Genomic DNA, 27,603 nt, shown 5'->3' with positions numbered 1-27,603 from the left:
TCCACCGGCCACTGGATGTCTCACTCTCCTCCTCTTCAAGGGAGGACCCCTCTTCCTAATTACCCCCCACCTTCTCCACCTCGGATGCCTCATCCAATAAATGACGGGCAACTATCTCCATCTGTCGCAGGCTCCACTTTCAGGCACTTAAGGGTTCCGATGAACCAGGGCCCATCCTCCTCAAAGTTGCCTCTGAGTGATTATTGCCTGGAAGAGTCTCCCTCACAAACCTCACGGAATCATCAGAAGACGCCATGGAGAGTTCAAAAATGAAGAAGAAAACTAAAGGCTGTGAAAGGAAGAGTTGCATAAGGATGAAAGAACACTTACAAGTTTGGAGGAAGATCCTTTTTCTTCAAGAATGTACGTTGTAGAAGGAAAAGATAGAGAGGGGAAGTTATACCTTGAATTAAAGGTGAGTGGGGGGTTGAACCCACGTTTGCCCCTGTAACCGCCTTCTATTGGGTTGTTACCCAAGACAACTGGTGCGTGGAGAGGGGCGGCTATCGTACGCCCCCCTCCAAGGCAGCAGTTATGATGCCTAGGTTTACCCCTAACCATCATTTCAATATTAACAAGGTGCAGGATGCTAAGCTCGAACTTCACAAAGAGGTGGGAGAAGAATAGAGATAGGGGGCACCCAAGAAAGATGATCCTCTCAAAATAGTAGAAGGAGAGCCCCCTCACATACAAAGGATCAACTACTTTAAGAAGGAGTCGACGGGTACACTCCTTCTTAGAGTAAGGGAAGACTGAATAATGCACATAGCCCAAAGAGGCCCAGCCCAAGAAGAGCAACATGGCCTAGGACCACCCAATAGGTTATCGATAGGCCCAAGATACCCCCCAGCCCTAGACGAAAGATGGAGGCCCAGGGCACCCCTAACTTAAGTGGATCCAAAAAGGGGAATCAACTCAAAGGCCCGCATTTGGCAATCTCCACGTGGTCGGTGACTAGCTTCCTAGTCGGCCGCCACATCAAACCATATCAGCCCTAGATATATAATGCGAATAAAGGAGGACTCCTTGGAGACCAGGATTCCTAGGCAGCTAGGACTCCCAAGAGATTGAGACCCCTTATCAATAAGGGGTCTCCCCCAATCAAAAGATACTCTATCATGACATGTTGAGCATTGGATAAAGACAAATCATGACTTATCTAATCACTCTTATCCTCTCACCTCGAAGATAAAGGAAGAAATAAAGACCCCCATAAGACGGGGGCATCCCTCTATAAATATAGGTTTGATCTCTCAGGCAGGGGACACTCTCTAGACTTATGAATACTCTTATCAACATTTATCAAACCATTATCTCCCAAAATTTCATATGTATTCTCATAATTTGATCATCATATCTCATTCTCTTAATACGTTTTATCTTTTACGGTTATTTCTTCTTAAACCCAGTACTAACTAGATTTAGGCATGTGTGACCAACATAATTAATTAAATTCAATTTAACTGATTATTTCTGATTAACCAATAACTAGAAATGGTCTGTTACCATGGTGGTCATCTAGTAATAGTCCATAGTACTAGAGACTAGGTGAATAGTGGTGTGAATATTTAGGTCCCTAGTTTCATACGAGTACGGTCCTTTTGTCAACCATCTAGGTCTAGGGCATGAAATTGGGGTTGATTCTCTTCCTAGATTAGGCATCTATACTTATAACTCGAGTCCTCATTTCCTCTACTAATTGACACTGAAAAACCTATTACATTCATTCAGTCATTGTGGCCACAGATACTAAGGTCTTAAACTGGTTTCAGAACTTATAGAAGATATTGCTTTCACAATCCTGACAATGGACGGATTCTTTCTTAGAATTCACCGTCCTCGCCACATACTTCGGCTGCTCTACACAAAGCTTATGATGACCATGTCTCACAATTCAGTTACCGCTCGCAATATCTAAGACACAGTCTTTGTGTGCACGTGCTGCCATAATTTCTCAAGTCCATTGACTAATCATGTACTATCAAAATTGGGAATCCAAGTCATACCAACCAAGCCCTCATAGCTTTCATATGATGATTCCTATAAGTCAGTTCAGTTAGCCAAATACCTTACCAACTAACCCGCAGAAATTGTATAGACAACATATATCTCTTGCCGACGAAACAAGGCTGCAATATGTACAAATCTCTATAGGACACTCAATACCCTGTCTCAAGACCCTCGAGTTGGAACGTTTCAAACTAACTCTCAAAAGTTGGTTTCATAACTGTCAACCTATGTGCAACCCAACTTTGCAAATTTAACCTTTCAGTCTGTGAGCTTTTGTTGCTACATTGAACCGCCATTAAATATAAGTAGTAAGCATATCAAAACTCTAATTCCTATTGATGAACACTTATTATATTCATCAGTATTATATTATTTTGATAAAGATTGACACACAGAAAACAGTCAATCCAATTAACTTTCTGATCACCTATTCTTGCAGAATCGTCCATCTCTAACTCCAAATGCACACTTAGCCTCAAAGGACTTCAAACGTTTCATCTAAATTTGTAACGTGATCACCAGCCTGTTTTTACTATTCAGTAGCATGTCATCTACGAACACATTTTGCAATCGTCTCTAGTTTAGGGTGGAATATCTTATCTACCAAGCATTAGTATGTAGCCCCTACTTTTTAAGTGCAAAAGGAATGGCCACATAACAAAATGTCCCAAAGGAGATAATAAAGTTGACCTGTTATGATCCTTGGGGACCAGCATAATCTAATGGTACCCACATAAAGTGTCAATCATGCTCAAGAGTTCACACTTGAAGGTGGAGTCCAATCATTGATCAATCTTTGGGAGAGGGTAGAAATCCTTTGCACAAGCTTTGTTGAGATCTCATAAATTTATGCACGTCTGCCATTTGCCTCCTGGCTTGAGAATTAGTACCACATAGACAGCCATTCAGGGAATTGAATTTCTTCTATATGTCCAGTTGCCAAGAGCTTATCTACTTCGACTTAGATGATTTTGTCCTTCTTGGGCTCGATGTGTCTCTTCTTATATTTCACTGTCTTTAGAGAGATCTATATTATGGTGATGTGTGATTACTTCAGGTTCTAATCTCTACAAGTTTTGAGGAGTCCAGGAAAATATGTCGGCATTCCGTTTGAGGCATTAGATCAAATCTTCTTTGATTTTCCCTTTCACTTGGGATCTAATACGAGTGGTCTTTTCAGAGTCTCCTGGTATCACTTCTAGGGTGAAGAGCTCCTCTGTAGGCTCTACTCTAGTAGGATATTTCCCGTTCGAATTTGCTTCTTCCAAGAGTGTAAGGTCTTTTCCTACTTTTATGGGATTCCTCCATAGATGGGTCCTCTAAGCCAGGCTTTTGTCCCCTTTGTACCGCCTCTACATAACACTTGTCGGATTGTAGATGATCTCCCTTGACCTCGCCTATCCCTTCTCGCATAGGGAATTTGATCTTTATGTAAAAAGTGGACACCACTGCTTGGAAGGTGTTAAGGGTGGGTCTCCCTAAGATTAGGTTGTATGCCGGTGGGACGCCCACCACTAAGAATTTTCTTAGACAAGCCCTTCTGATGGGCTCCATACCCATGGAGAGGAGAAGCGATATCATGCCCCAGCGCAAAGCAATATAAGGAGGTGCCCACCAGTTTCAAGGGGATATCCCCTAGTTGCATTTGGTCGTATGCTTCTCAGAATAAGATATCAATTGAGATGTCGGAGTCAATGAAAATTCAGCTTACTTCATAGTTAACTAAGGTGGTCATGATCACTAAAGCACAATTCTGAGATAATACCAACCCAGTCTTTTCAGCAGACCCAAATGGGATGATTGGTGCGTCCCTAATTGCCTCTATATCCATGATTTTATCTAGAACGACTCTCTCCACCTCCCATATTTGGGCCTTTCTTGCTCTATGTGAGTCTCCTCCCATAGGTCCTCTAGCAAACATGTGGATAACCCCTTTCCAAGGGGGATTAAGGTCCTTAAGGGCCCAGTTGCAGGGCTTGTGTCCAAAGATGTAGGGTATCTTCCCTAACGTTTATACTATTATTCCACAGATAGGCCCTTTGAGCCACTCTTTTGTCCCTTTTGTACCGCATTTACATAACATTTCTCCCTTGACCTCGCCTATCCTTTCTCGCACAGGGGATTTGACCACTGCTTGGTAGGTGTTCAAGGTAGGTTTTTCAGTAGGTCCTCCAACAATCATGTGGATAACCTCTTTTCCTGGAGAGATCCTTACTAGGTTCCTTCGAAGCCTTTCCCTTAGTATCTTCGCATTTCTAGTAGGAACCCATACCCTGAACCTCTTTTCAACAGAAGAATTCCTGCAGGTATCCATTTCGAATGAGCACCTCTATCTCATTCTTTAAGGGTTCGTTTGATTCAAGTGAGAGGAAAAGGAAAATGAAAGGGAGAGGGGAAATAAACCGGGGAGGGGGAACGAAAGAATAATAATTTTCCTTCAAGTTATTTGGTATAATTGAAAGGTTAGTAAATCTCAAATACTTCCACTTGTTTGGTACGAGAAAAATAGATTGAGAAGAAAATACTATTTTTTGTAATTTTATTGAATAACCCTTCTCTTTATAATTAGAAAATATAAATAAAAAATTATACTAATATAATTTTAGTATATTAAAAATTTAAAAACTTTATTAATAAAAATAATTATCAAATAAGAACAAGAATATTTTTTATTAACAAAAATATTCAGCATTAATTTCGATACAGTAGTTTTTCAGCGATTTTGTTATCTTTTATCTAGTTATTTATGTACCGTATTATCAATGGGAAGGGAAAAGAATTGGAGGAAAATTCTACATATATATATGGACAATAGAGTAAATAAAAATAAAATATATTTTTTTTTATCTTTTTTATCTAATGCGTTCACTTTTCCACCCAATTTTGGATGAAAACACAATTGGACCTCGGAGGGGTTTCATATACATCGACCCTCCATCTCTTCCCCCTAACCAAACACTAAACTATCTCTTATATATTCATTTTTACTTATACTTCTCTTATACTCCAACTTTTTCCCCATCCAAACATACTCTAAATGTCAACGTTCATCCTTAGTATGCCCATAATCATTATGGAAATAATAGTATTTGTCAAACTTGGGTCGGGTAGGTCCTTCTTTAGCCATCTGACCGAGGCTAACAATCATTTACCTTCGACTGCCATCAGTTCTTGCGTAATAGGTGCATCAAAGGGTGGTACATAGGGTACCCCATTTGGAACGGTGGGCTCTTGTCACAAAATTCTAGCCTTGATATTTGGAATATCCTTCCTCCTCGAAAACCTCCTTCTTTCCCCCGTCCTTCTGTCTTGGAAGTTTATGCATCCTCCATGTTGATATACTTTTTTGCTCGAGTTAAGAGGCCATCAAACCCTGGTGCAAGTTTCTTAGCCAGGGATTTGAAGAAGTCTCCTCCAACAATCCTTAGGAGAAGGTACAAGCCTTAACCTCTTAGATAGCTAAAGGCACCTCCAGTGCTGCCTTATTGAAGCAGTGTAGGTAATCCCTCAAGGACTCGCCCTTCTTCTGGCGGACCATGAAGAGGCTAAACTGATCTTCGGATGTCTTCTGTTTCTAGTAAATTGATGCAATAACAAAGAACAGAATTCTGAACTCCCAATTTCGCCAGCCGATCATTGGTTGAACCATTGTTTGGCTGCTCAAGAAAAGTGGTAACAAATACTCAACACTTTATTATGCCAGCTTAACAGTTTAAGAGAGTTACATTCTCGAATTGAGATAGGTGCTCCTAGAGAACCTAGGTGCCATCATACTCCTTAATGGTTGGAACCCGACAGTTTAATGAAAGCTCATCCAAAATGACCTCTTTAGTGAGGGGGATACCACGTTGTTCCTGCATCGGGACTTTCATCACATGATATTGGACAACTTGAAATCCCTTCTGCAGGCACTACAGCCGAGCTATCCACTGAGGGGGAACCTCCTCGAGTAGCTTCAAACGGTGGCCCTTCTCCTTAAAGGGAGCCAATAGCCATTGAGCCAAGGGCACTTCTCCCTCACTTGGTGTCTCCACAATTATGGAGCCACCACAGGAATTGAAGTTACAACCATCAATTGCAACTATACTACCAATGTGATTTTCTGGTACATAATCTCCAGCTGCTCAGGAGACAACCTTCTTAAGGAGGTGGTAGACGAAGTTCTATTATGCTGGGGCTGCGATAGCGGCTCGATAGGCCTGGAAAATCCTACTATCATAGGCCCAGTAGGGGCCAAGGGTGTCCCTGCCACCACCTAGAGAGCTTGGGCGTCACCAGATGTAGCACCCTCTAATAGTACTACGACTATATCTTCCCAAAACATTACACTTAAAGTAAACTCTGTTTATACATATAATTGTACACATAATTCAGTCCATGCATAATATATATATATATATATATGTATGTGTGTGTGTGTGTGTAATCTCATCATCAGCACTAGAGAATTTATCATCTCATCAACAAAATCATACGTGTGTCTAATATAGTTGTTATAATTAGTTCACATACCATATTTATCTTTAATTCATATTTATACAACCTCAAAAGGTGATTTTTATCTTTATTAACAGGTGCCGGAAAAACTGCATTTTGGCCCAACCTGACTGAAATAGAAGGTTTGGACCTAGTCCTCGGTAGGAAAAGATCTATATCTGAAAAATATTAGCAGGGGAGTGAGCCTGCAACTCTGTAAGTGAACAATCGGCATCACCTATACATGTGCATGAAGTATAGTTTCAAACAAGACAAACGAGCAACATATGTAGAATATAATCAACTTTAATTTCAACACTATTAGCTTTGTTTTCCATACGCAGTCAATTCATAATAAAACAATCAACTAAACTCCTCTTTTCCTAATCTACTTACCAGAAGGTGATATAGTATTTTCTCCACCAGCTCAACCTCATCATTCATTACATAACATTTAAATGAATTCTCTAGACATGCCACACAGGCTTATCAATCTCATTTCGCATAATAACTCTTTCAATTTGCATCAAAACTCATTTTTATATTACATTATAACTCTTTTCACATCGCATCATAGCTCTTTTCATTTCATCTCGCCACACAGGCTATTCAACAACGTCAAGGGGTATTCATATCTCAGTTATATACAATTTCCATCACTCACTCGCTTCCACATAATAACCGTCCTTGTAAGCAACTAATAACGTAAAACCACATCTCAACATATATTCATTTGCAAATCCTAAGTACACATTATTCAACAAATAGAATATTCAAGTATTTTCTCATTTCACTTTCACAATATAATCATTCAAATTAAATCACCATTCTCTCATACAAACCAAAGTAGGGTAATTCTAGCACGAATCCCAAAATTACATAAAAGTAGTAACACAATAAATGAAATATATATAGATAATACTAATTATTTACTTACCTTACTTTCACCAATTAATCATTTATCTTAAACCATCAATTGATCATATTCTTCTCATAGGTTATCAGCAGCACAAATCATATCTTACAATAAAAGTAATAACAAGATAAAAGGGACTCCTATAAACGACACTAGTTATTTACTTACTTCGATCTTAGAGCGATTTAATTAATAGAAAGAAAATTCTCCAATCCCCTACTTTATCCCCTTCCCCTATAATAAGTTATAATCCATATAATCAATATATATATATATATATCAAGAATAACGTAATTTTAAAATAAAATAATAAATATTATTTTTGCAGTTTCCAACAATCTTTAAGTATTTTATTTCTATAGAAATACAATGTTCGTTCCGCTATTCTAAATAATTAGACAATGTAGACTTCCTAAAAACATACATAGTTTGTCAGTTGCCTTATAAAAATATATCTTATTAAACCCCTCATCTTATTATAGCTATTATTCTCAGTAGCAATTTTAGATTAAATTATCTCAAAATTCTTATATTCCTTTCTAATAAATATCACATTTTCAAATATAACTTTATAATATTTCTCAAATATAATTTTTTGATATCCTTAACTATTTTTCATCAGTTTCTCACTATGATTTAAATTAATTAAACACATACTCATATAATTAAATATTTTATTAATCAATCCGATTAAATTGAATAAATTATTTATAGAAATAATTAAATATAATAAATTAAACAATTTAAATCATTATTTATACCATCCCCAATTTAAGTGAGACTGCCAATCGCTAATTTATAATTACTCAAAATCATAGAACTTTCTGATTACATATTAAATCGAATAGTATAAATTACATTTAGTGAAAATACTAATTAAATAAAATAATAATATACATTAATACTAATTTAATTATACTTTTCCCTTACCTCACTTTGATTTATTTATTTATTTATTTTTTAAAATTTATTTTTCAAATACTCATTACGTCCCTTATTTTCTTAATTTATATAATTTACTCCCAAATATTACTAATGAACTTCAATCTTATCCATTCAAATTTTAATATATTTGGATTTCAAGTTATAATTTTTTTTATTAATAAACTATATTTATCAAGAAAAAAAAAATTCTCTCTCTAAAAAAATGGACACCCCAAAAGCTCTATCTTCTCTTTCACACACTAATACACCACAAAATACACACACTCTCGAAATTTCCGTCGGCCAGCAAGGTGGGAGACGACGGCAAGTCGTCGGAGTACGTTGCTGATGAAGGGGAACCAAGGGAGTTTGCTGGTTTTAATGGAGAAGAACCCCAACTCGCCATGGAAGAAGAAGACCCGGCCTCCACTGTTCCGGCGACCGAAGGCGACTCCCATGGCAGCCCAAGGTCTGTGGGGGTGGAAGGAGCGTTGGTGATGAGAAATGGTGAAGAAATGGGCGGTGAACAGCCGGATCTGGAACTGAGGTCTCGCGCCGTTAACAATGACGGAAATCTGTCTTCGTCTCCACGCGACTTCAACTTGGAGGAGTTCCTTACTCTCGCGAACAAAGTAATCGACCATGGCGACTCACAGGCTATGGATGCTCTGAAGGATTTGAAACGACGTTGGGAGGCTCGATTTGGGATTGGGAAGTCGCGGTTGCCGGCGAGAGCTTGAATGTTGATGACCACCCGTTTGCTTGCGAGTTGAAACAGGCATGCCGGAGACGTACAACACTGGCGACGACGATACTAGGGACTGGAAGCAGTGATTTGGCAGCGACGTTCCAGCGTCGACCGGCTGTGCGTGGGAGAATAATTACATCTTCTCCGCCGGCGACTTTGCACAGCAACACCGCAAACCAGATCTCGCCGGCGACTTTGCACAGCAAAAACGCGAACCAGATCTCGCCGGCGACCATTGTAATTCCGACGAAGGATGACGTGCACAATGTTGCTGACATGGATGCCTCGGTGGACAACGTCGGAGCTGATGTGGCGGGGCATGTGAGTGACATGGAAGCTTACTTGGAGCATACTGGTGACATCAGCCCTAGTAGGGCTGACATCATCGCTGCTGCTAGGGCTGACATTAGCAATTACATTGATGTTGATGTCAGCAATGGCACAGGCGCATCTAGGGCTGATGTCAGCGATTACACAATCAAATCTAGGGCTGATATCATCGATGACACAGGCAAAGCTAGGGCTGACATCAGCGCTGACACATGCAAAACTAGGGCTGATGTCAGCAATTCTGTGGAAAGAAAATAGGCTATTCATGATGCTCCTGTTCAAACGGGATTGTACGTTGGAAATATCCCGTTGCATGCATACCCGGAACCGATCATTGACGACAAAATAGCGCATGCATTTAATCATTCAACCCGAAAAACCTTATCATTCATTGCCCCAACAATGCAAAACGGAGAGGTTGTCGTTCGACCTTCCTTCGATGCGGTACGTAATGGGTCTAGACGTTGGAAATCTACTGCAGTTGGCTATTTCTTGGGCAAACGGTCATATTATCATCACCTTAAGGAGTTTGCACATTCAGTCTGGCCAGCACTACGGGAGGTAACAGCGACCACAAATGGATTCTTCTTTTTTCAGTTTAAAATAGTTTTTGATATGGAGGAGATAATTGAGGGAGGCTCGTGGCTGTTCCAAGGGCAGCCGATAGTACTTCAAAAGTGGGAATCGGGGATGGCCATGAGAAAGTTGAAGCATACACAAGTGCCCGTCTGGATTAAATTACGACACCTTCCGATGGAATTTTGGACGACAGAAGGATTGAGTACTGTAGCGAGTGGTGTGGGGAAGCCCCTTTACCCCGACGCGATTACAAGAGCATGCACGAGACTGGACTTTGTTCGTGTATGCGTGATGATTGATGCCACACAAAAGTTGCATAAACATATTATTGTCATGGCACTTGATGAAGAAGGAGGGGAGACACCTTGCAAAGTTGACGTTGAGTACGAATGGCTCCCGCCAAAGTGCACAACGTGCATGTCATTGGGACATTCGGTTAAGAATTGTGCAGTGAACAAAACCCACAAACCGACGAAGCCAGCAGTAAATGTGTATGTGCCGAAAGTCAATGTACTACAACCACAACCCCCGACTAAGGGACGTAAGACGATGAAACCAGTGGTTGAAGATATAACCAAAGCAGATGCGGGTGATAGACATGTGGACCAGAACCACTCCAAGCAAGACGAGAGGGGTAAGGCAATTGTTATTTATAATGCCTTTGACGCTTTGCACTTAATTGATGACGCAGATGAGCATTGAGGGGGTCCTAACACAAGCAGCCCCATGTACAATGATCCATGTTGAACATCATTGTGTGGAATGTCCGCGGGCTGAACAAACGAGACCATCAGCTCGCTTTGAAGGACCTGGTCTCTGAATACAAGTTACACTTCCTAGGCATTCTTGAAACTCGTGTTCGTTTGAATAATGTCATGCATATTCAATCGTTTTTACTTCCACATTGGAAATGGTTTGTCGATTATTCTTCTGTTGGTAATCGCATCTGGCTAGCTTGGGATGAGAATGTTGTTGATGTCCATATCTTAGACTTGGCAGATCAGTTTATTCACTGTCGGGTTACTAATATGGCTGTCAATGAATCTGTTATTATCACTGTTGTTTATGGGGCATCTGAGGTGATTGATCGTCGGAATTTATGGACTGCACTGGAGACGCTCGCTCAGCAGTGCTCTAACATCTCGTGGATGGTGGGAGGGGATTTTAATGCAGTATGTGACCTTAACGAAGTATGTGGCATCTCAGGAGATATAAAGATGGCCACCGAAGAATTTAATGCCGGTATTCTGGAGGCGGGGCTGATCCCACTTCCTATGCAAGGTGAATGGTTCCCGTGGCATAATTACAGTACGTCTATAAGGAGTTTATGGAAACGGCTGGATCGGATTCTTATTAATGACCGCTGGCTGGCAAGGTTCCCGAGCGCATATTATCACAACCTTACACCACGGACATCTGACCACTCACCACTGGTTTTACATGGGGATATACAACAACATAATGGAGGCATGTTTCGATTTGATAACTATCTTGCCCATTCACCTGAGTTTATCCACAATGTGCAGAACATCTGGCATCATGAGATTGTTGGTATTCCTATGTATGCTGTGACACGTAAACTAAAGGCACTTAAACCAGTCTTTAGACTACAAAGGAGCAATAAGGGAGATTTGACGATGAATGTCCAACTAGCCAAAGGTTTTCTTGATGAGGCACAACAGTTGGTGAGCTCTGACAGACAAAATGAGCTCTATTTACTTCTGGAACATTGCTGTCGAATCGTTTATGCTAAAGCGGCAAAGCTTAAAAAAATTATGTTGCAACAGAGAGCTAAGATGCAGTGGATGAAACATGGAGACCAATGTTCCCGGGTTTTCTTTTGAAAGATCGCTCAGAGAAAAGTTATAAGGAGAATCCTGCAGATCAATAAATGAGAATGGAATCACACATACGGATCAAGGGGAGGTCGCCCATGAGTTTGTCTCATACTATCAGAACCTCTTACGAGGCACCAGACGACGGCTATCAATGGATATTCATTACCTTAGACCATGGGCAAGGCACTGTATCACAGATGAGGAAGGTAATCAATTACTTCTTCCATTCTCGGCGGATGATGTGAAGAAAGCAGTGTTTGATATTGCTGAAGACAAGGCACCGGGACCTGATGGTTACTCGTCAAGGTTTTATAAGGCGGCTTGGCCTGTGGTGGGGGAAGAAGTTACGAGGGCGGTACTAGAATTCTTTTCTACCGGAAAACTTCTGAAGCAGATCAACTCCACGATCTTGGCTCTGATCCCAAAGGTACATACTCCTATATCGGTTAATGATTTTAGACCGATTTCATGTTGCAATGTCTTATACAAGATCATTGCGAAACTACTTGTCCAACCAATTAGTCTGTTGCTGGACAAGATAGTTAGCCCCTGTCAGACAGCTTCTATTCCGGGAAGAAGCATTGGGGACAACATTATGTTAGTCCAGGAATTATTCTCGAGATATAACCAGATGCACCTACCTCCGAGATGCGCACTTAAAGTGGAATTAGGAAGGCTTATGATACGGTGGAGTGGTACTTCCTATTAGCAGTTTTGCAGTTGTTCGGGTTCCCACCTACGTTCACAAGGTGGATTGAGGAGTGTATTTCCACGACATCATTCTCGATTGGGCTAAATGGAAAACCCCATGGGTTCTTTTCTGGAATGAGAGGATTACGACAGGGAGACCCACTTTCCCCTTATCTATTTGTTCTTGTTATGGAAGCTACGAATTGAACAGGACATGCAATTAACTTATCATTGGAAGTGTGAGAGTTCCAAGATTTTCCAGTTAGGATTTGCAGATGACCTCCTCCTCTTCTACAGAGCAGACTTTGACTTTGACTCCATCAGATTTTTCAAGGAGGGACTGGACTGGTATGCGGAGTTGTCTGGTCTTCGGCTGAATATTCATAAAAGTCACTTAATCATTTCACGTTCGGCTCAAGATTTGAAAGACCAGATGTTGGGGATTTTGGGCTTTCAGGAGGGCCACCTTTCAATGAGGTATCTAGGTCTTCCCTTAATCACTTCTAGGCTGTCTATCTCTGATTGCCAACCGCTTATTTCAAAAATTGATGCACGTATTAATGGATGGGAAGGAATTTCGTTATCATATGCTGGAAGGGTACAAATCATCAAATCTATGTTTTCTGCATTGAGTTTATATTGGGCATCGGCGTTCATATTACCTAAGAAAGTCATCAATGAAATTGAAAAGAGGTTGAGGATTTTCCTATGGAAGGGTACGACGTCCAGTGGTTATGCCAAGGTAGCCTGGAAAGATGTGTGTCGACCGACGGATGAGGGGGGACTTGGGTTCAAGGACATCTCTACCTTGAATCGCGCATTAATGAGTAAGAAACTATGTGATGTTATCCGGTGTGACAGGACATCCATATGGGTTCAGTGGCTTTACCAAGACCGGTTACGTGACACATCAATTTGGACTGTCCGTGAACATGGAGGTTCTTGGGGATGGCGGAAAATGCTCAGGCTTCATCCTTTCCTTCGCTCTATCGTAAACTACCGGATTGGAGATGGAGGGAGATTCTATATTTGGCAGCACCCGTGGCATCACTTGGGACCATTTATCGAGCAGTTCCCTCGTGGTCCAAACCATCTTGGTATCAAAGAATCAGCAAAACTCAGTTTGGTGATTTCAGCAGGAGAGTGGCAATGGCCTTCCATCACGGACTTCAAATGTTTGGAGATCACACATAACCTCCCATTTATTTTTGGAGGTGAGGATCGAGTGGTGTGGAGAATTGACGGAGGGCAGCCTACTACTCAGGCCCTCTACCGATTATTTGATCCCCCTGTGCTGAAAGTAGGATGGTCGTTGCTACTTGCGGGCTCATTGAAGATACCTCGTCATTCGTTCATTTTATGGCTCGCAATACTTGGCAAACTACCTTCCACGGATAAACCATAGCTATCTAATCTTGGAGCGTGCATCTTGTGCGATGAGGGAGCTACGGAATCTCATTAACACTTATTCTTCCGATGCAGATATAGTCGTCAATGCCTACTTGAGATTCGTAGACGGATTCGATTTCACTGGCCCAACAGGGATTGGACAATGGATATTGAGTGGGCAACGCGGAAATGGAGAGGTAAGCACATTGTCAATATCGCGTACCGTACACTACTTGGAGCATGTGTCTACCACATATGGAGGGAAAGAAACTTGAGGAGATTTGAACACACTGAGCGGACACCAGCCACTTTGAGCATCCTGATCACTAATGATGTCAAACATAGGATTCTGAGTGTCAATTTACCTTCATCAGTCAGTACACGAGCATTGTATAGATTATGGCGTATCCCTTGGGTTGAGAGAGAAACCAATTGAAGAACACATGTTGTACTGTACCATTACTTATATTAATGAAATTTACATTTACCCAAAAAAATATTTATCAATTACTCCCACAATTATGTATTAAAAATTTGTGAATATTATACCAGATGTGTCCAAGGCCTTTTGTCCAGATTGTTATTTGAGGTTTCATTAATTCTTACGTTTTAGTTCTACGTTCCCACAAATGGTGCCACTAGATGCAACTATAAAGTGCTCATTAAGAAAGTTTTCGAACTTGAAATCTTTCAGTCAAATCTTTAGCACGCCTACAAAAGAGAATCTACACTAAAGATTTTAGCACTCTATAATCAAGTTAGTAATTAATTATAGAAAGATAAATTTCAAAAAGAATAAAATAGCAATGAGTGATTAGAGAATGAAATAATAATTTTGCTAAGATGAATGCTTGAGTAATGAGTTGATATATGTGCTTATGTTAAAAGAATGCTACCCATACGTGAGGGGAAGGTTGGACATGGATATGTCTCCTCAAGATCTAAAGGTTGTTGGCAAAGATATCTAAAGAGTCCTAGCTGTGAGGAAAACTTTTTATGGGATAAGCTTCCTGAGAAATATCCTCCGAGATCTGAAGAGACAATTTTTAGTGTAAACGATATCTAGTTTTTGTCGTTTATGTGGACGCTTGCTCGCCCTCAAAGCAAATGATCTCGTACCACCATGAAGGATGGCCGAGTCAACACCAAGTGCCTTGGGCTCATAGTCGTGGATTGTTGTCCATTCCCCAAAAGCCCCAACACAGGATCCAACCCATGGAGGGGTTATTCCTTCTTGGGCCCTTTGCACCTCAAGGGCACCACACCATATCTCTGGGTGGATTGGATCTCCAAATGGGTCAGGCATTATTTGAGTCGAGCGTATTATTTGTATATGAAGTAAGATATACAATTTAATGTATTTTATACTAACGTAAAGTAAATATATTACATTAAACTTGTAAAAATACGTATATATATATTTTTTTTCAAAAAATATAGCCAAAGTTATCTTGAAAGTTTCATAGTTTCACAGTGGAATCATTGTTTGACATTTTATCAGTGGTATCTCCTATTTGAGCATTCACACTCCCACGAAAAATAAGTTAGATTGCAAGAATAAGAATTTACCTCTATATCGGGGGTGAAAAGAAAATGCAAGATTTCTTACAACTTCAGGGGCTTATAGAGGTTCTTTAATACAGAAATTCAATTGAAAAAAATAATAAATAAATATGAAAGCAAGAAGATCCAAGAAGACAAGGGAAAAATGGACTAATGAATTGCTACAAACTCCTCCAGAAAGGGGAAAAATCTTCTTTTCCTTGAAGATTTACTCTAATCTACAACGTCCAAAACTTCTCATTCCATCCTTTTTCAAGTACATTTTTACTCCACGAGAAGACGTGAGTTGATTTGGAGACCTTGTCCGGCGGACATGCTTCGCAGTTGATGTCTTTGTACCAGCTGCTTGATGTGAGTGCAACGAGTCAAACTTATACACAGTACGAGGTGATCGTTTCAATATCCAACGACCAGAGTCGAAAGAGTGGAACATCATTTTCTCACAAATGGTTTTTGGCATACTAGTAGGCGCTCATCGCTGCCATTTTGAAGATCAATCACCCGGGCTTCCCAGCGAAGCCGTGTTGCTAGTGTACGTGCTATCTCTACAGGACCAAGCTTATCAGAAATTATAATCCACCCCTGCCAAGAAGCCAGTCTCGCATGTCACATATCGAGAGAGACGCATTGAGATGGAAATATAAAAGATGGACAAGAAAGAAGATGATAATATGCAGCAAACTCATTGAAATAATTGTGAACATTGGAGCATCTGAATAAGAGTTTGGTGAAATATACCTCAGGCCGTAGAATACGGTCCATCTCAAAAAGTAAATCAATGATACTGCACCTCCCTGAAGCAATGTGTGACAGAAGTCCCTTGGCATGAAGCATGTCGTATGTCCGGGGGTATGTAGGGAAAGGTTCGCACCTGTACAAAGAACTGTGATTTCAGCACTCCCAGAAAGGAAATGGAATAGTGCTAGACTTGGCAGTTGACTAGATGAGTAAAAGGAAAAGCAAAACATTAAAAACCAAGGATATCACTTTCACGGGGTGGCATAGAGGGAAGAATAGGCATGATTTTTAGCATCTCAAATGTAGAAACTGAACAAGCCATGATCATCCATCATGCTGAACAAACTTCAGTCCAGAATGTGTCTCTGAAGTTATTTTATACATTAACTTCGGGTTTAATGAATCAACAATTTATGAAGGTCAAAAAGATGAATTGAAAGATTCGAAGATACTGGTGTATCATCACAGACAAATTCTGACCTACTAACCCCCCTTTCCCCCCAAAAGGAGAAAAAAGACCAACGATGATGCGAGCTGATGTCTCTGGTCATTTATACCACATCCACGTAGAAAAACCTAGTTAAGAATATGCCCTTTCCAATCTAGAACTTGAGAATCATTGTAAGAAAGGAACACATCATATGCTATGGAACATAATTCAAAAACAAACAATAAGCCTTCAAGAGAAATTGCCAGTACTTGAAAATATTTCTGGAAACAAGAACAGAGGCTTATTTTTACTTCAAAAATACACAGTAAGAAAAGGCCAAATGAGAACTAAAATCATACCAGTCATGCAGGACACCGGCAAAACCTTGATCAAGAATGACTGGAAGGGTATTACGTTCTCCTAGTGGCACAACGTTCATCACCCACACAGACTTCTTAGCTTCCAGTAGAGCAGTATTTAAACCTCCATAATGAGCACTCATGTCCATAACATTTCGAACCATATTGTATGGAGGCATAGGATCTTCATCACCAGGCCTCTTCGGATGGTCAGAAAAAATCAAGGGAGAAAGCAATGACCAATAATTTCTTAAAGTAGATCTCCAGAAGTCCAAGTCTTCAGAGAAATCTTCAGGATTAATTCCTGTTTTCAAATTGAATATAAACTAAGCCATCTGCTTTGCGTGTTAAGATGGCAGGGTCTACACCAATACAGCTAAGCAAAACTTGTAGGACTTTAAAGTTTACATACCATGGATTATAAGCTCTGCAGAACTCAAAGAACCAGAAGACCTGTTCTGAATTGGGATCCAACGCTTGCTGATCGTCCCACTTACACACTGAGCAAGTGGTTTATAGTATGGTAGGCTGTCTTCCCCATCGCAAAGGGGGAAAGTGCCCTGCCTGCTAGAATTAAGAACCAAAAACATTAAAAGAAATTTAGCGGATAATGGTGGAAGTATGATAGTGGGTGGAGAATGTAGTGCAGGAGGGAGAGCAGTTCATGGGTGGGGTTTCAGAGAGAACGATCAGGCATAAGTAACTAGTCTTACCTGGAAACATAGCATCGAGAATCTGTTGTTTTCTGCCAGATGAAAGTCTCCTCTTGCTGCGCCACAAGATTCCAACAAAGTTTCTGAGTGAATTCCTCAAAAGGAGTTGGAATTTTTCCTTTGCTTGCTCGCTGCCTGCTTCTTGGTGATGTTAAAACAAAGTACCCTCCAGGCTTGAGTACCCTGTCAACTTCTATAAGAAACATCCCACCTGACACAGAAACACATCATTAGTCCAATGGAAAGTACAAAACTAATATTATGATTGTCCTGCTTCAGTACTATCTCAGAAACAGCACAGCCCTCACTTCCCTCATCAGTCTGATCTTAACAGCCCAAAAATGTACAGATGAAGGCAGACAAGAGGTTTCCTGTTCTGGGGATGTTATGCTGGAACTTTCTTGTTTAGTGAGTATAGAATAGTTAAGTTTCTTCTTTAGTAGAGTACATAACAACATATAACTTCAGAGAAGAATTTACAAAGACAGTGACTTATGAAAAGACTGGACACCACTGATACAAAAACGATAATTATTATCTCTGTACAAGTTACAAACTAATTCATTTAATGACAAAATTCAACCGACTCTTATTTATTGGAGCGGCCTTGACAAAATATTTTTCATGCCTTCAGTTGAGTATCTTTTATTATAACACAAACTAGATCCTACGGCTATAAAGCATAGCTTAAGCAATAAAGGTGGAGCTGTCATGCAATCAAGAAACACATGATTATTTTTTAACAAAATGTTTTACTTTGTTTGGCATTGGGAAAACACAGAAAAGGCAAAGCAGGAATCCATAGCAGAACAAGTACAGCATTCATGGTGTTTTTCTTTATTGCATTTTAATGAACTTGACTTGATCATTACTTGCAAAAATAAATATCAATTAAGTACTCACAATACAAAAATTCAAACCACCAACCTGACTTCACCTTATCTAGATTCTATAATGTATTGAGTGTAGACTAATGTTTGTGAGGTGAACCACTGTTACATGCAGGCTTACGGTTCCATAATGCGCATTATTATTAAACATGATGTAATGGAGATTATTTGGTTGTGACTGAATAGAACACCCACAGGAATTGTAAACCACATCAACAGTCATTAGAGAGAACTTCAACCACCAAGCTGCAAACTAATACATGATAAGGACATAATTGCACTTAAGGAAATACACATAATTTATGGTTCATCCAACAAATTAAAAGCTACTACTTTTCATCTGGCCACAATAATTGCATAAAACGCCCTCTTCTGTCTTTCCTCCATCTACGTAGAATCACATTAAAACCAAAGAGCTCTCATCTCATGCTAAGCAAAGATTTGCATCAAGAATATCACAACACAAAGGGAAATGACCAAAGTCCTAGACCAACCAACGGACGTACCTTTGTCATCCCAGAAAATGCCGCACTGAGTGCAGTGAACCATGTCATATGATAAGGATGGAACTGGCAATTGTCTTGATATAAAGTTGCCAATGATTGCTGGGAGACCTCTCTCAAGGGCCAGCTGAACTTGGCTACCAGTTGATTCATATGCTGCCATACAAATTGCCATCAGCTTAAGTGAAAGCAAATGCGCGCCAAAGCTACCAAACCCACAGCCAATATCTAATACATTGCGCACCTGTAATTCAGCAGGAAAAAATAAATCCTTCAAATTCAACTGACCTGATTCATAATAGCTGACTTCCTAAATTAAATAGATGTATACACCAGTTCCAAGAGCAAAACAAACTTAAAACAAGCAGTCACTTCTAATCAAGAGTCTCAAAATCAAACATGACAATGTCAGAAACCAAGTGAGATGGCAAAGAAAACTTACACCAGCTTCACGAAATTCACTATCACTTCCTAATCCTATCATCTCAGCAATCTGGTGAGAATAATCTTTGACGCCATCAATCATCTCATCGTCCGAATGGAAAGAAATTTGATTCTCTTCCAGCAACATTAGCCTATAGAAGTTACGATATTAAACAATAAGAAATAGGTTTGAAAACTTTTCCTCCATACTGGAGGCATTGTGTATGTGATATGTGTAACTGCTTAATGGATAATCAATTTTAACTGAAGAGGCCCAAATCTAAGTTTTCCAATTAAATTCAAGAAGAATTACCTTTTCGTCATACTTCCGGATGAAAGGAATTGGTCTTTGCTCAACTTCACATTCCCACTCCATATAACATCCCTACCACTTGGCCAAGTCAATGGAATCTTGTAATCCTTAGGGGGCCGAACCAAACAATACTGTTGATCTCGTGATACTTCACAATGACGATCAAACTCCTCCCCATCTTTAAAACCCACAAGAAGATTGGCAGAAACATTGTAGCAAGGAACATAGTTCTCCTTCTCCCTCCCGCAAAGATCAAAATCCTTTAAGCGATTGGCTCCTAAATTTTTCAATTCCAAATAATCACTCACTGCCTGCTCTTTCAACCTTCTATAGTTCGAATAAATGTCGGGTCTCGCAGAAGCAGTCACAGAATCAAATGCATTGGAAGAAGAAGATCCCAACAGAGCGATCAAAACTAAGGCACTAACGAGACACACAAGCAACCAGTGGACCCGTGGTCTAGGGCCAACAATCAAAACGAGTTTATTGTACCAAGAGCTTCTCATGTCCACTTTCTGTGATAATCTTCAATATAAATGCAGAAGATACCCACTCGCTTTGGGCTATTGCTCCACCAGCAATCTCCAATATCTTTGAAAATGGAAACCAATCATCAAATATAATCTCCCGCATATAATAATATGACCAAAATCCCAACAATCTCAGCTGGCCTCAGGAAACGCCAACTCTCGAGCATCCACCAAACCACAAAATCAGCAACTTCCTCATTGTATCACATGACCACACTATGAATCACTCAGGATTTACAACATAAGAATCCGATCCTTGATAAGAATTCAGATCACAAGAATCTCCTCCTTCAAGCCTATACACACGTCACACATCAACTGCCACACTAAAGCCAAATTACCCGCCAACAAATTCCGACCAACAACAATGCCGAGTCCAACAAAAACAGAAAAGCCAATTCCTATCCCCCAATCAATCTGTCAACCAACTACTTCTCACGTAAAACAACCAAAGCCTCCAGATCAAATCAAACCTGCATTGCAGCATCCAAACAAACCAACAAAACAAGTCACAGCAAAAAACACTCAAAATTGCCAAAAAAAATAAAAATCACTTAGATCTCAAACTCAGATCAGATCCGCAACAAATTCCAACAAAACACAATCAGCATTACCACAAAAAAACAAAACCACAACACGCCCCCCCAAAAGAACACGTGAATAATTAGGGTTTTTGCTCACCGGCAGTTGAAAGTAAACAGACCACGCATCCACGTCGGCTAATCAGCAACAGAGGTTCGGATTCGCCATTGACATCTAGAGAGAGAAAGTTCTGAGCAGCTTTTGGGGAGCGTGGGTTCTCTATAATTGGGAAAAAAATATAATGATTACTTTAATGCCTCCCTGGGTTTTTACATTATTTATACACACACACACACACAAACACACATTCATTTATTTATGTGTAAATTGCATAGCGGAGCAGGAATTCCAAATGGCGTGTGATTCTGAGATCCAATCTCCGTAGGCTCGCAAATTGAGAGAAACAAAAACGCAAGCCTCATTTATTCTTGATAGGAATAATTGTGTTCTTGCCCCCCAACTTATTGCTTTTTACACTCTTCCCCCTCAATTTCTTCTCCTTTTGTTTCTCTTTCCCCCATACTTTTCGGAGCCTTTGATGATCCCTTCTAAGCTGGAGAAGATCAGATTATTGTTTGAGACAAGACAAGAAGAAGGGTTTGATACAAATTAGGATTTTTTTTGTGTAAATGAGATTAATTAGGTCTTGTGTTAGTACAATTAATAATGCTATATGTCCTATTAATGTTGTTAATCAATGAGATTTGATTCCCTATTTGGCTTTATTACATCATTAATTATGTTTCATGTCATCATGTGGATAGGAATTATTAGATTTTAATGAAATAAACCCACTATGAGAAGTTGTATGTTATATCATTTATTAATCCCTAATTACAGTAATTTACCCTGTGAAATTATAAATGAGTAAATTACTTCCTATATAAAAAAAATTAAATTACCTCCCTGTATTTTTTTAAATAAAGCAATTACATCCCTCGTACAATTCCATGTAGTTCAAGTGCTTTTTCTTTATTTTTTTATTTTTTTTAATTTCTAAATATAAGGTTATATTTATAACTTTATCTAATAATGATTGTATCTAACTTGAATCTAAAGTTCTAATTTAACTGGTTGATCAACGGTACAAATTTTATTTAATTTCAATCCAAGGTTAAAATTTAAATTTAAATTCTAAAATATATATATATAAATTGATATTTTATTCTTCAAATTCACCAAAAAAAAAATGCAATAGACGACGCGCATGCATTACGCCGACCCATCTAAGAAGGTAATTTGATTTATTTATTTTTTTCTATAGGGGATTGTTTGCATCTTTCTCAATGTAATAGAAAAAACAAAAAAAAAATGAAATGTAGTTATGTTCTTTTTAGTGAATTGATTATAAGAATTATAACATTGATCCGAATCGAGGTCCACTTACGCTCGAAGGGTAATATAGGTGTCGAACTGGGTGAGAGTATACTTGAGAAAAACATCACACATGGGGCTCATAAAGAAGTACTCAATCAAAGACTATGTAATGTTTAAATCAATTCGAATTCAAAGAATCAGAACACATAAATTACACGTAATAAGTCATACCTTTATTACGACAGACGGAAGTATTTATAAACGGCTCAAATGTCAGTATAGTATCTACGTGGTAGAATCCCTGTTGTTTGTATGTCTTAAGATCAACAATTCTTTTAACAAGTTGAATCGAATCAATTTTCGATAAACTCAACTAAGAAAAATACACAAATCCCAATTCTCTATGGGTACTTTTGCGTGTAAAAATTACACCATATTTCAATCGCGAACATTTGAATCAACAGATATCAATTAGTAATAAATTATAATTAACTCAATCCAAACTCCAACATCATTATTTAATAAAATTCTTATAATTGGATTTTATTTTTATTTTATAAAAAAAAAAAAAAGAAGAGGACTTGAGGTATGGTTTGCATGTGGAAACATGATTAGGGTAAATAGGAAAGCATATTGAAGGATTGTTCCAGGCCAGCCTACCATGTCCCCACCCACCACCACCTCAATTTTCTTTCCTAACAATTTTCAACTATTTCTTTTCTAACAAAGATGCATTAAGGAGCTGTAATATGTGTTAGGGTTTGTCCAATCTGGAAAAGGGAAACCTAACAAAAAGAGATGAGTCTGTCTGAACATGAACATGAACATGAACATGGCAGCTGGAGTTGGATGGAATTGGGATGCATGAGAACAAGAATTCACAGACTTTACTATAAATATTCCACCATTAAACATTTAGTTGCAGTTAGCTATCAAAATCATTCTTCCATTTTCAAATTTAATTCTAATAAATTAAAATACAAGGAAAATAAATCCCTTTTCATAAAATTAAAAAAAAAAAGAAAAGAAAAGTCGTTTTTGGGACGATTTTATTTGATTTTAATTAGAAATTTAATAGAGACAAAAGATGAGGTAGTGCAAGATTTTCTTCTTTCAGACATTATTATAGTAGAGACAAAACATAAATGGCTAAAACCAAAACTTGACATAATCAAAAATATGTATGTTGTTGAGTTGAGCCCACACACTCTTCAATCCTATTAAACTGATCTATGTGAGTTGGTGATAGAAATTATTACCTATTAGGTGAAGGTGGTTCATCTACAAACATTATTGCTATTTGCAAAATAAGAGGTTTCTTTAGCTTAAAGGCTTCCTCATCTTTTCACTTTTTCTTTCTCTTTTTTAAATTCTAAAAGATGAGAGCGGGAGGAATAATACGATAATCCCTAAATACAAAATATAAAAGTCGTCTATTCGCTAGGGAGAAATAGTATAATAATCTTTAAACACAAACTATAAAAGTCGTTCTCTCGCTGGGAGAGGAAACAATACAATAATCCCTAAATATAAAAATCGTCCGTTTGCTAGGGAGAAATGATACAATAATCTCTAAACAGAAATTATAAAAGTCGTTCGTTCGCTAGGGGAGGAAAAAATATGATAATCCCTAAACACAAAATATAAAAGCCGTCCATTTGCTGGGGAGAAATAGTACAATAATCTCTAAACAAAAACTATAAAAGTCTTTCGTTCGCTAGGGGAGGGAAAAATACGATATCCCTAAGCACAAAATACACAAGTCGTTCGTTTCGGGCTTCTACTGCCGGTCAATATATAAGTTAGAGTCAGATAGAAGGCAATTTAGAAAGTGGGAACTGATAGTATTCTTGAATTTTGGTTGTTGTCTTTAGCTTGAAGGTTTGGATTTGATCATAGCCAGCTCAATAATGAACAACACTAAAACATGATGAGTTGTGAAAACTTTGACATATGCCATGACGTTTAATGGGGTGGTGGGGCTGACCAGGTCATGTGCGACCTCTAGCTGTGTGACATTCTTCTATGTGCCAGTAATATGCTTTGGGAAACTGTTGTGGACAGTGGGATTAACATAGTTTCCGATGTAAGCCTATGATGTGTTGCCAAAGCAATAATTTACTTTGATTCATGAAGATAAGTCAAAGTTACATTGAAGTAGATTGTGTAGGACTGACTGTATAAGTCATTAAGACTTCAACCTGTTTGTGTAGAAGAACATTGAAGCAGGATTTAAGTTGAATGAAACCAACAACATGGCCCCTACCACCTGTGGCTTAGATTAGCTTAAATGAGAGTGTATGATACAGTGTGTAGAAAATGCAAATTTATGTAAAAATAGCTGAGGGGTTTTTTAGTTCAAATCTCTAAAGGGAGAAAAAGCGAAATAGTAAGAGGTTCTTCTTTGAAAACCTTACAAACTTGGACGAGTTTTTCGGTGATTATTCTTCCGTGCAAAGCCCTTGTGTAGTTGGGAGTCGAACAATAATCTGATAGCCTCGTAAATATGCAGGAGGAAGCAATGGCATCAATTTATTGTTAAGCAGTGAGCGTGAGTTCACAAACCGTAATGCTAGAAAGAAAATGCAGGAAAAGATACATGTAAGCAGAGCAACTTCAAGATCTAAGTCCGCCATGGCAGTCAACGAGAGCTCGTTCCCCCTTCTTGTCTGGTTGCTCCATACTATTGCTACCAGAAACCAGGCAAGACAAAGAAAATCTCTCCAGCAGATAACTTTCAAACTAAAACACGTCTTAGTTGAGGAATGGATGGTAGTGTACGCAAAAACTGAAAAACATGACATAGTAATGAAGTTCTCCCTGGACTATTATCCTGCCGTCCACATCTTATTTTAACCATTTCCTAATTCTCTGTTCAAGTAATCCACAAACATCCTCTTTGCACTATCAGCATCTGAAGGTGGTGGTGGGCCACTCAAGCTTGATTGCCCAGTTAATTTAATAAAAGTTCGTCTGAGCTTCCGCAGCTCGGGCAAACCAATAGGTCTCGAAATATCAATACTCGGTAAGCCAGGTCCAAGAGACACACCGTTGAGAGGGCCACCCATAGCAAGGGATTGTGCTTCTATAATCATATTCATTACCTCTAGAGTCGCTCTATCCATCTCGTAGAGAGAATTGGCCTCTGTTACCCGCGCACTTTGTGTTGCAATAGTAGGCTGTAAAACTCTGACATCCCTGGTTTTGGAGTCTACCTTTTTCGTGAGGTATGTAACAGCATCTACTATAGCAGCAGATGATTTTTCAATCCCATCTCTAGAGGGCCATAACTCAAACAATGGTGAATCCCAACGATTTCTGCTATCCGGCCTCTCAAACCGTCTTACCAGATCATCAAATATTTTATCATCATAAGCAGGCTCCGACTTGTTTCTGCGTTCTTCATTCCATTTTTGACAATAGGCTTCTTCAACATCACAGTGCACAACACAGTATCTAGTGCCTGCTGCACGAGCCAAACACCATAGCTCGTATCTGTAACCCTTTATGTTGTTTAAAGAATCCACTATGATGATATTATCTCTCGACAATGATCTATCAACTTCAGATCTCAGAACCCCCCTTAGATTCTTCTCAGCAGGCATGTTAGCATAGCTTTCGTTACGATTGAGGTGAAAGAAAGATTCATCGATGATCCTGACTGATGGCTTAGATTCTACTTCTTGAAGAGCTTTAGACAAGCAGGCTGCAGCCGTTGATTTCCCACTACAAGGTTGACCACAGATCACAACCAAAGCCATCTGCAAAAATTGGATGTTTTCATTCTAAGCGTTATTCATAACCTATATTAAAGTCTATTCAGGAAATTACAAACTTCTCACATCTTTAGCCATACTCTTCTATTAATCTACAAGTCTAGAGTTGAATTTGGCATGCAACTGCCTCCTTGCTTAACCTTCTCCTCTTAAAGAATTGTGTACGAATTACGTGGGTTCAATTAGTACATTTCTTCCCTCAAACTGAAACCACAGCTGCCACAAACATACACATATTTACGGACAACCATTCATTCTATATCAGATTTGAAGAAAACTACCATCTATCCAGTCCAAGAACTTCTATAAGCATTATATTTAAGTACATGGTAACTTTCACTCTAGCCAACATGTTTCAAGATTTAGTTCGAGTAATATCAATTTATTCCAAATTTTTAATCGATCACTTCAACACAATACCCTGAATTCCAATTCCTAGGACTAATTCCATGCCACAAAACATAGTACCATTCCTAAGGATGTTAATTTGTCTCCCACCTCACGAATCAAGACAAACAGTATATCTCTATCCGAAACCCACAAAACACCTTTTCTACCAATTACTCAACATCTGATTTTGACCCAAATGTTCAAGATTTATTTCACAAACATTTAATCAAACACCCTCTGGGCACAGCATTAAAAAGCCGAAACTAAAACCATAACAGCTACTGTTAGCAAACAAACAAGAAGAGGGCACTCAAGCTACCTTGAACTGCAGTAAAACGGGACTGCTTATGACCCACGCAGGGACGAGGAACTGACGAGAGGGAGAATATTTCTCTGTTCAGAGAATCACACAGCGATTTTAGTTCAAACTGCAGGAGATTGGAACAGAGACCCAAGAAGACGACTTGGCATGCCAAAGCAATTACACGCCATTTTTGTTGGGGCACGATTAGGCCCATAAAAATATTGGGCCTATGAATACCAAAACTCGGCTATAAAATAGTGTCTCTATTGTTTTTCAATCTATTTTTTTCTAAAATATGTTGTTTATTTATCTAATTTTTCATTTTTTTTTACTCTCATTCAATAGTTATTTTTTTTTTTAATTTTTATGCAGCTTTTTGGTCACCACTTTGTTATAAATTAATATAATTTGCTATGTGTATATACTTTATTAAATAATAAATAATTTATTTTAAATAATTTTAAAGAATTTTACATACAAGTAGGGAGTGCCACAAGTTATTAATAAGAATAATTGATTTGAACTGTATCATATTGGATGTTAATGCTTGAGATTTTAGCAAGGTCCAGTGATCTTAGGTCTCGTCAATGATTTTGGGCTGATTAAGCAAAATAATTTGAGAAATAGGACCTACAAAACAAAGCATTAGCACTCCGACGCTTCCGACGCTTAAGTTAGTTCCGAATATAGAAATATAAATATGAAAGTAAAACGTAATGAGAAATTGAGATAAAAGTATGATTTTCGTAAGCAAAATATAGTGAGAGCACGAGTAGTAGGTTGTAGTGAAGTAGTAGGAAGATTGCCAGATTCTTGAAGGGGGTCCTGTATAGAGGTGTTGTCTATATTTATAAAGAAAAAGCCCCTCGTCG

At 38.9% G+C, this 27,603-nt stretch overlaps 2 protein-coding genes across 4 annotated transcripts; both read right to left on the bottom strand.

Annotated features, from left to right (window-relative positions):
* Positions 1-15,449: 15,449 nt before the first annotated feature.
* On the bottom strand, positions 15,450-21,568 carry LOC105160030 (putative methyltransferase PMT5). 3 transcript variants are annotated; one of them, XM_088879856.1, is made up of 10 exons: positions 21,251-21,568; positions 21,044-21,163; positions 19,833-20,835; positions 19,539-19,671; positions 19,100-19,340; positions 17,704-17,914; positions 17,403-17,557; positions 16,991-17,294; positions 16,202-16,334; positions 15,450-16,045 (listed from the first exon to the last, which is right to left on the bottom strand). In XM_088879856.1, the coding sequence occupies exons 3-10, from the start codon at positions 20,336-20,338 to the stop codon at positions 15,896-15,898; spliced, it is 1,833 nt and encodes a 610-aa protein (XP_088735982.1). In that variant the 5' UTR covers positions 20,339-20,835; positions 21,044-21,163; positions 21,251-21,568; the 3' UTR covers positions 15,450-15,895. The 3 variants fall into 3 exon arrangements, with proteins under 3 accessions (XP_088735982.1, XP_088735981.1, XP_088735983.1); XM_088879855.1 differs by having other exon boundaries at positions 21,044-21,568; XM_088879857.1 differs by having other exon boundaries at positions 17,403-17,554; positions 21,044-21,566.
* Positions 21,569-24,768: 3,200 nt separating this feature from the next.
* On the bottom strand, positions 24,769-26,924 carry LOC105160029 (KTI12-like, chromatin associated protein). The gene is made up of 2 exons (XM_011077288.3): positions 26,747-26,924; positions 24,769-26,022 (listed from the first exon to the last, which is right to left on the bottom strand). Exon 2 carries the CDS (start codon positions 26,020-26,022, stop codon positions 25,114-25,116), a length of 909 nt encoding a protein of 302 aa, XP_011075590.1. The 5' UTR covers positions 26,747-26,924; the 3' UTR covers positions 24,769-25,113.
* Positions 26,925-27,603: the final 679 nt, after the last annotated feature.

The sequence above is a fragment of the Sesamum indicum genome, linkage group LG4 (assembly GCF_026168435.1).
Source record: "Sesamum indicum cultivar Baizhima isolate 11 linkage group LG4, ASM2616843v1, whole genome shotgun sequence".
Classification (NCBI taxonomy): Eukaryota; Viridiplantae; Streptophyta; class Magnoliopsida; order Lamiales; family Pedaliaceae; genus Sesamum; species Sesamum indicum.
The sequence above is the reverse complement of the archived record's forward strand: the minus strand, read 5'-3'. Positions and strand labels throughout refer to the sequence as shown.

Excerpts from the sequence above, each read along its gene's own strand:
- LOC105160030 (XM_088879855.1), bottom strand. The coding sequence starts at position 20,338 with ATGAGAAGCTCTTGGTACAATAAACTCGTTTTGATTGTTGGCCCTAGA. Across the intron at positions 17,915-19,099 it reads CATTTTCTGGGATGACAAAG|GTGGGATGTTTCTTATAGAA; the intron begins GTACGTCCGTTG and ends TTTCTGTGTCAG. Across the intron at positions 16,046-16,201 it reads ACCGTATTCTACGGCCTGAG|GGGTGGATTATAATTTCTGA; the intron begins GTATATTTCACC and ends GCTTCTTGGCAG.
- LOC105160029 (XM_011077288.3), bottom strand. The coding sequence starts at position 26,022 with ATGGCTTTGGTTGTGATCTGTGGTCAACCTTGTAGTGGGAAATCAACG.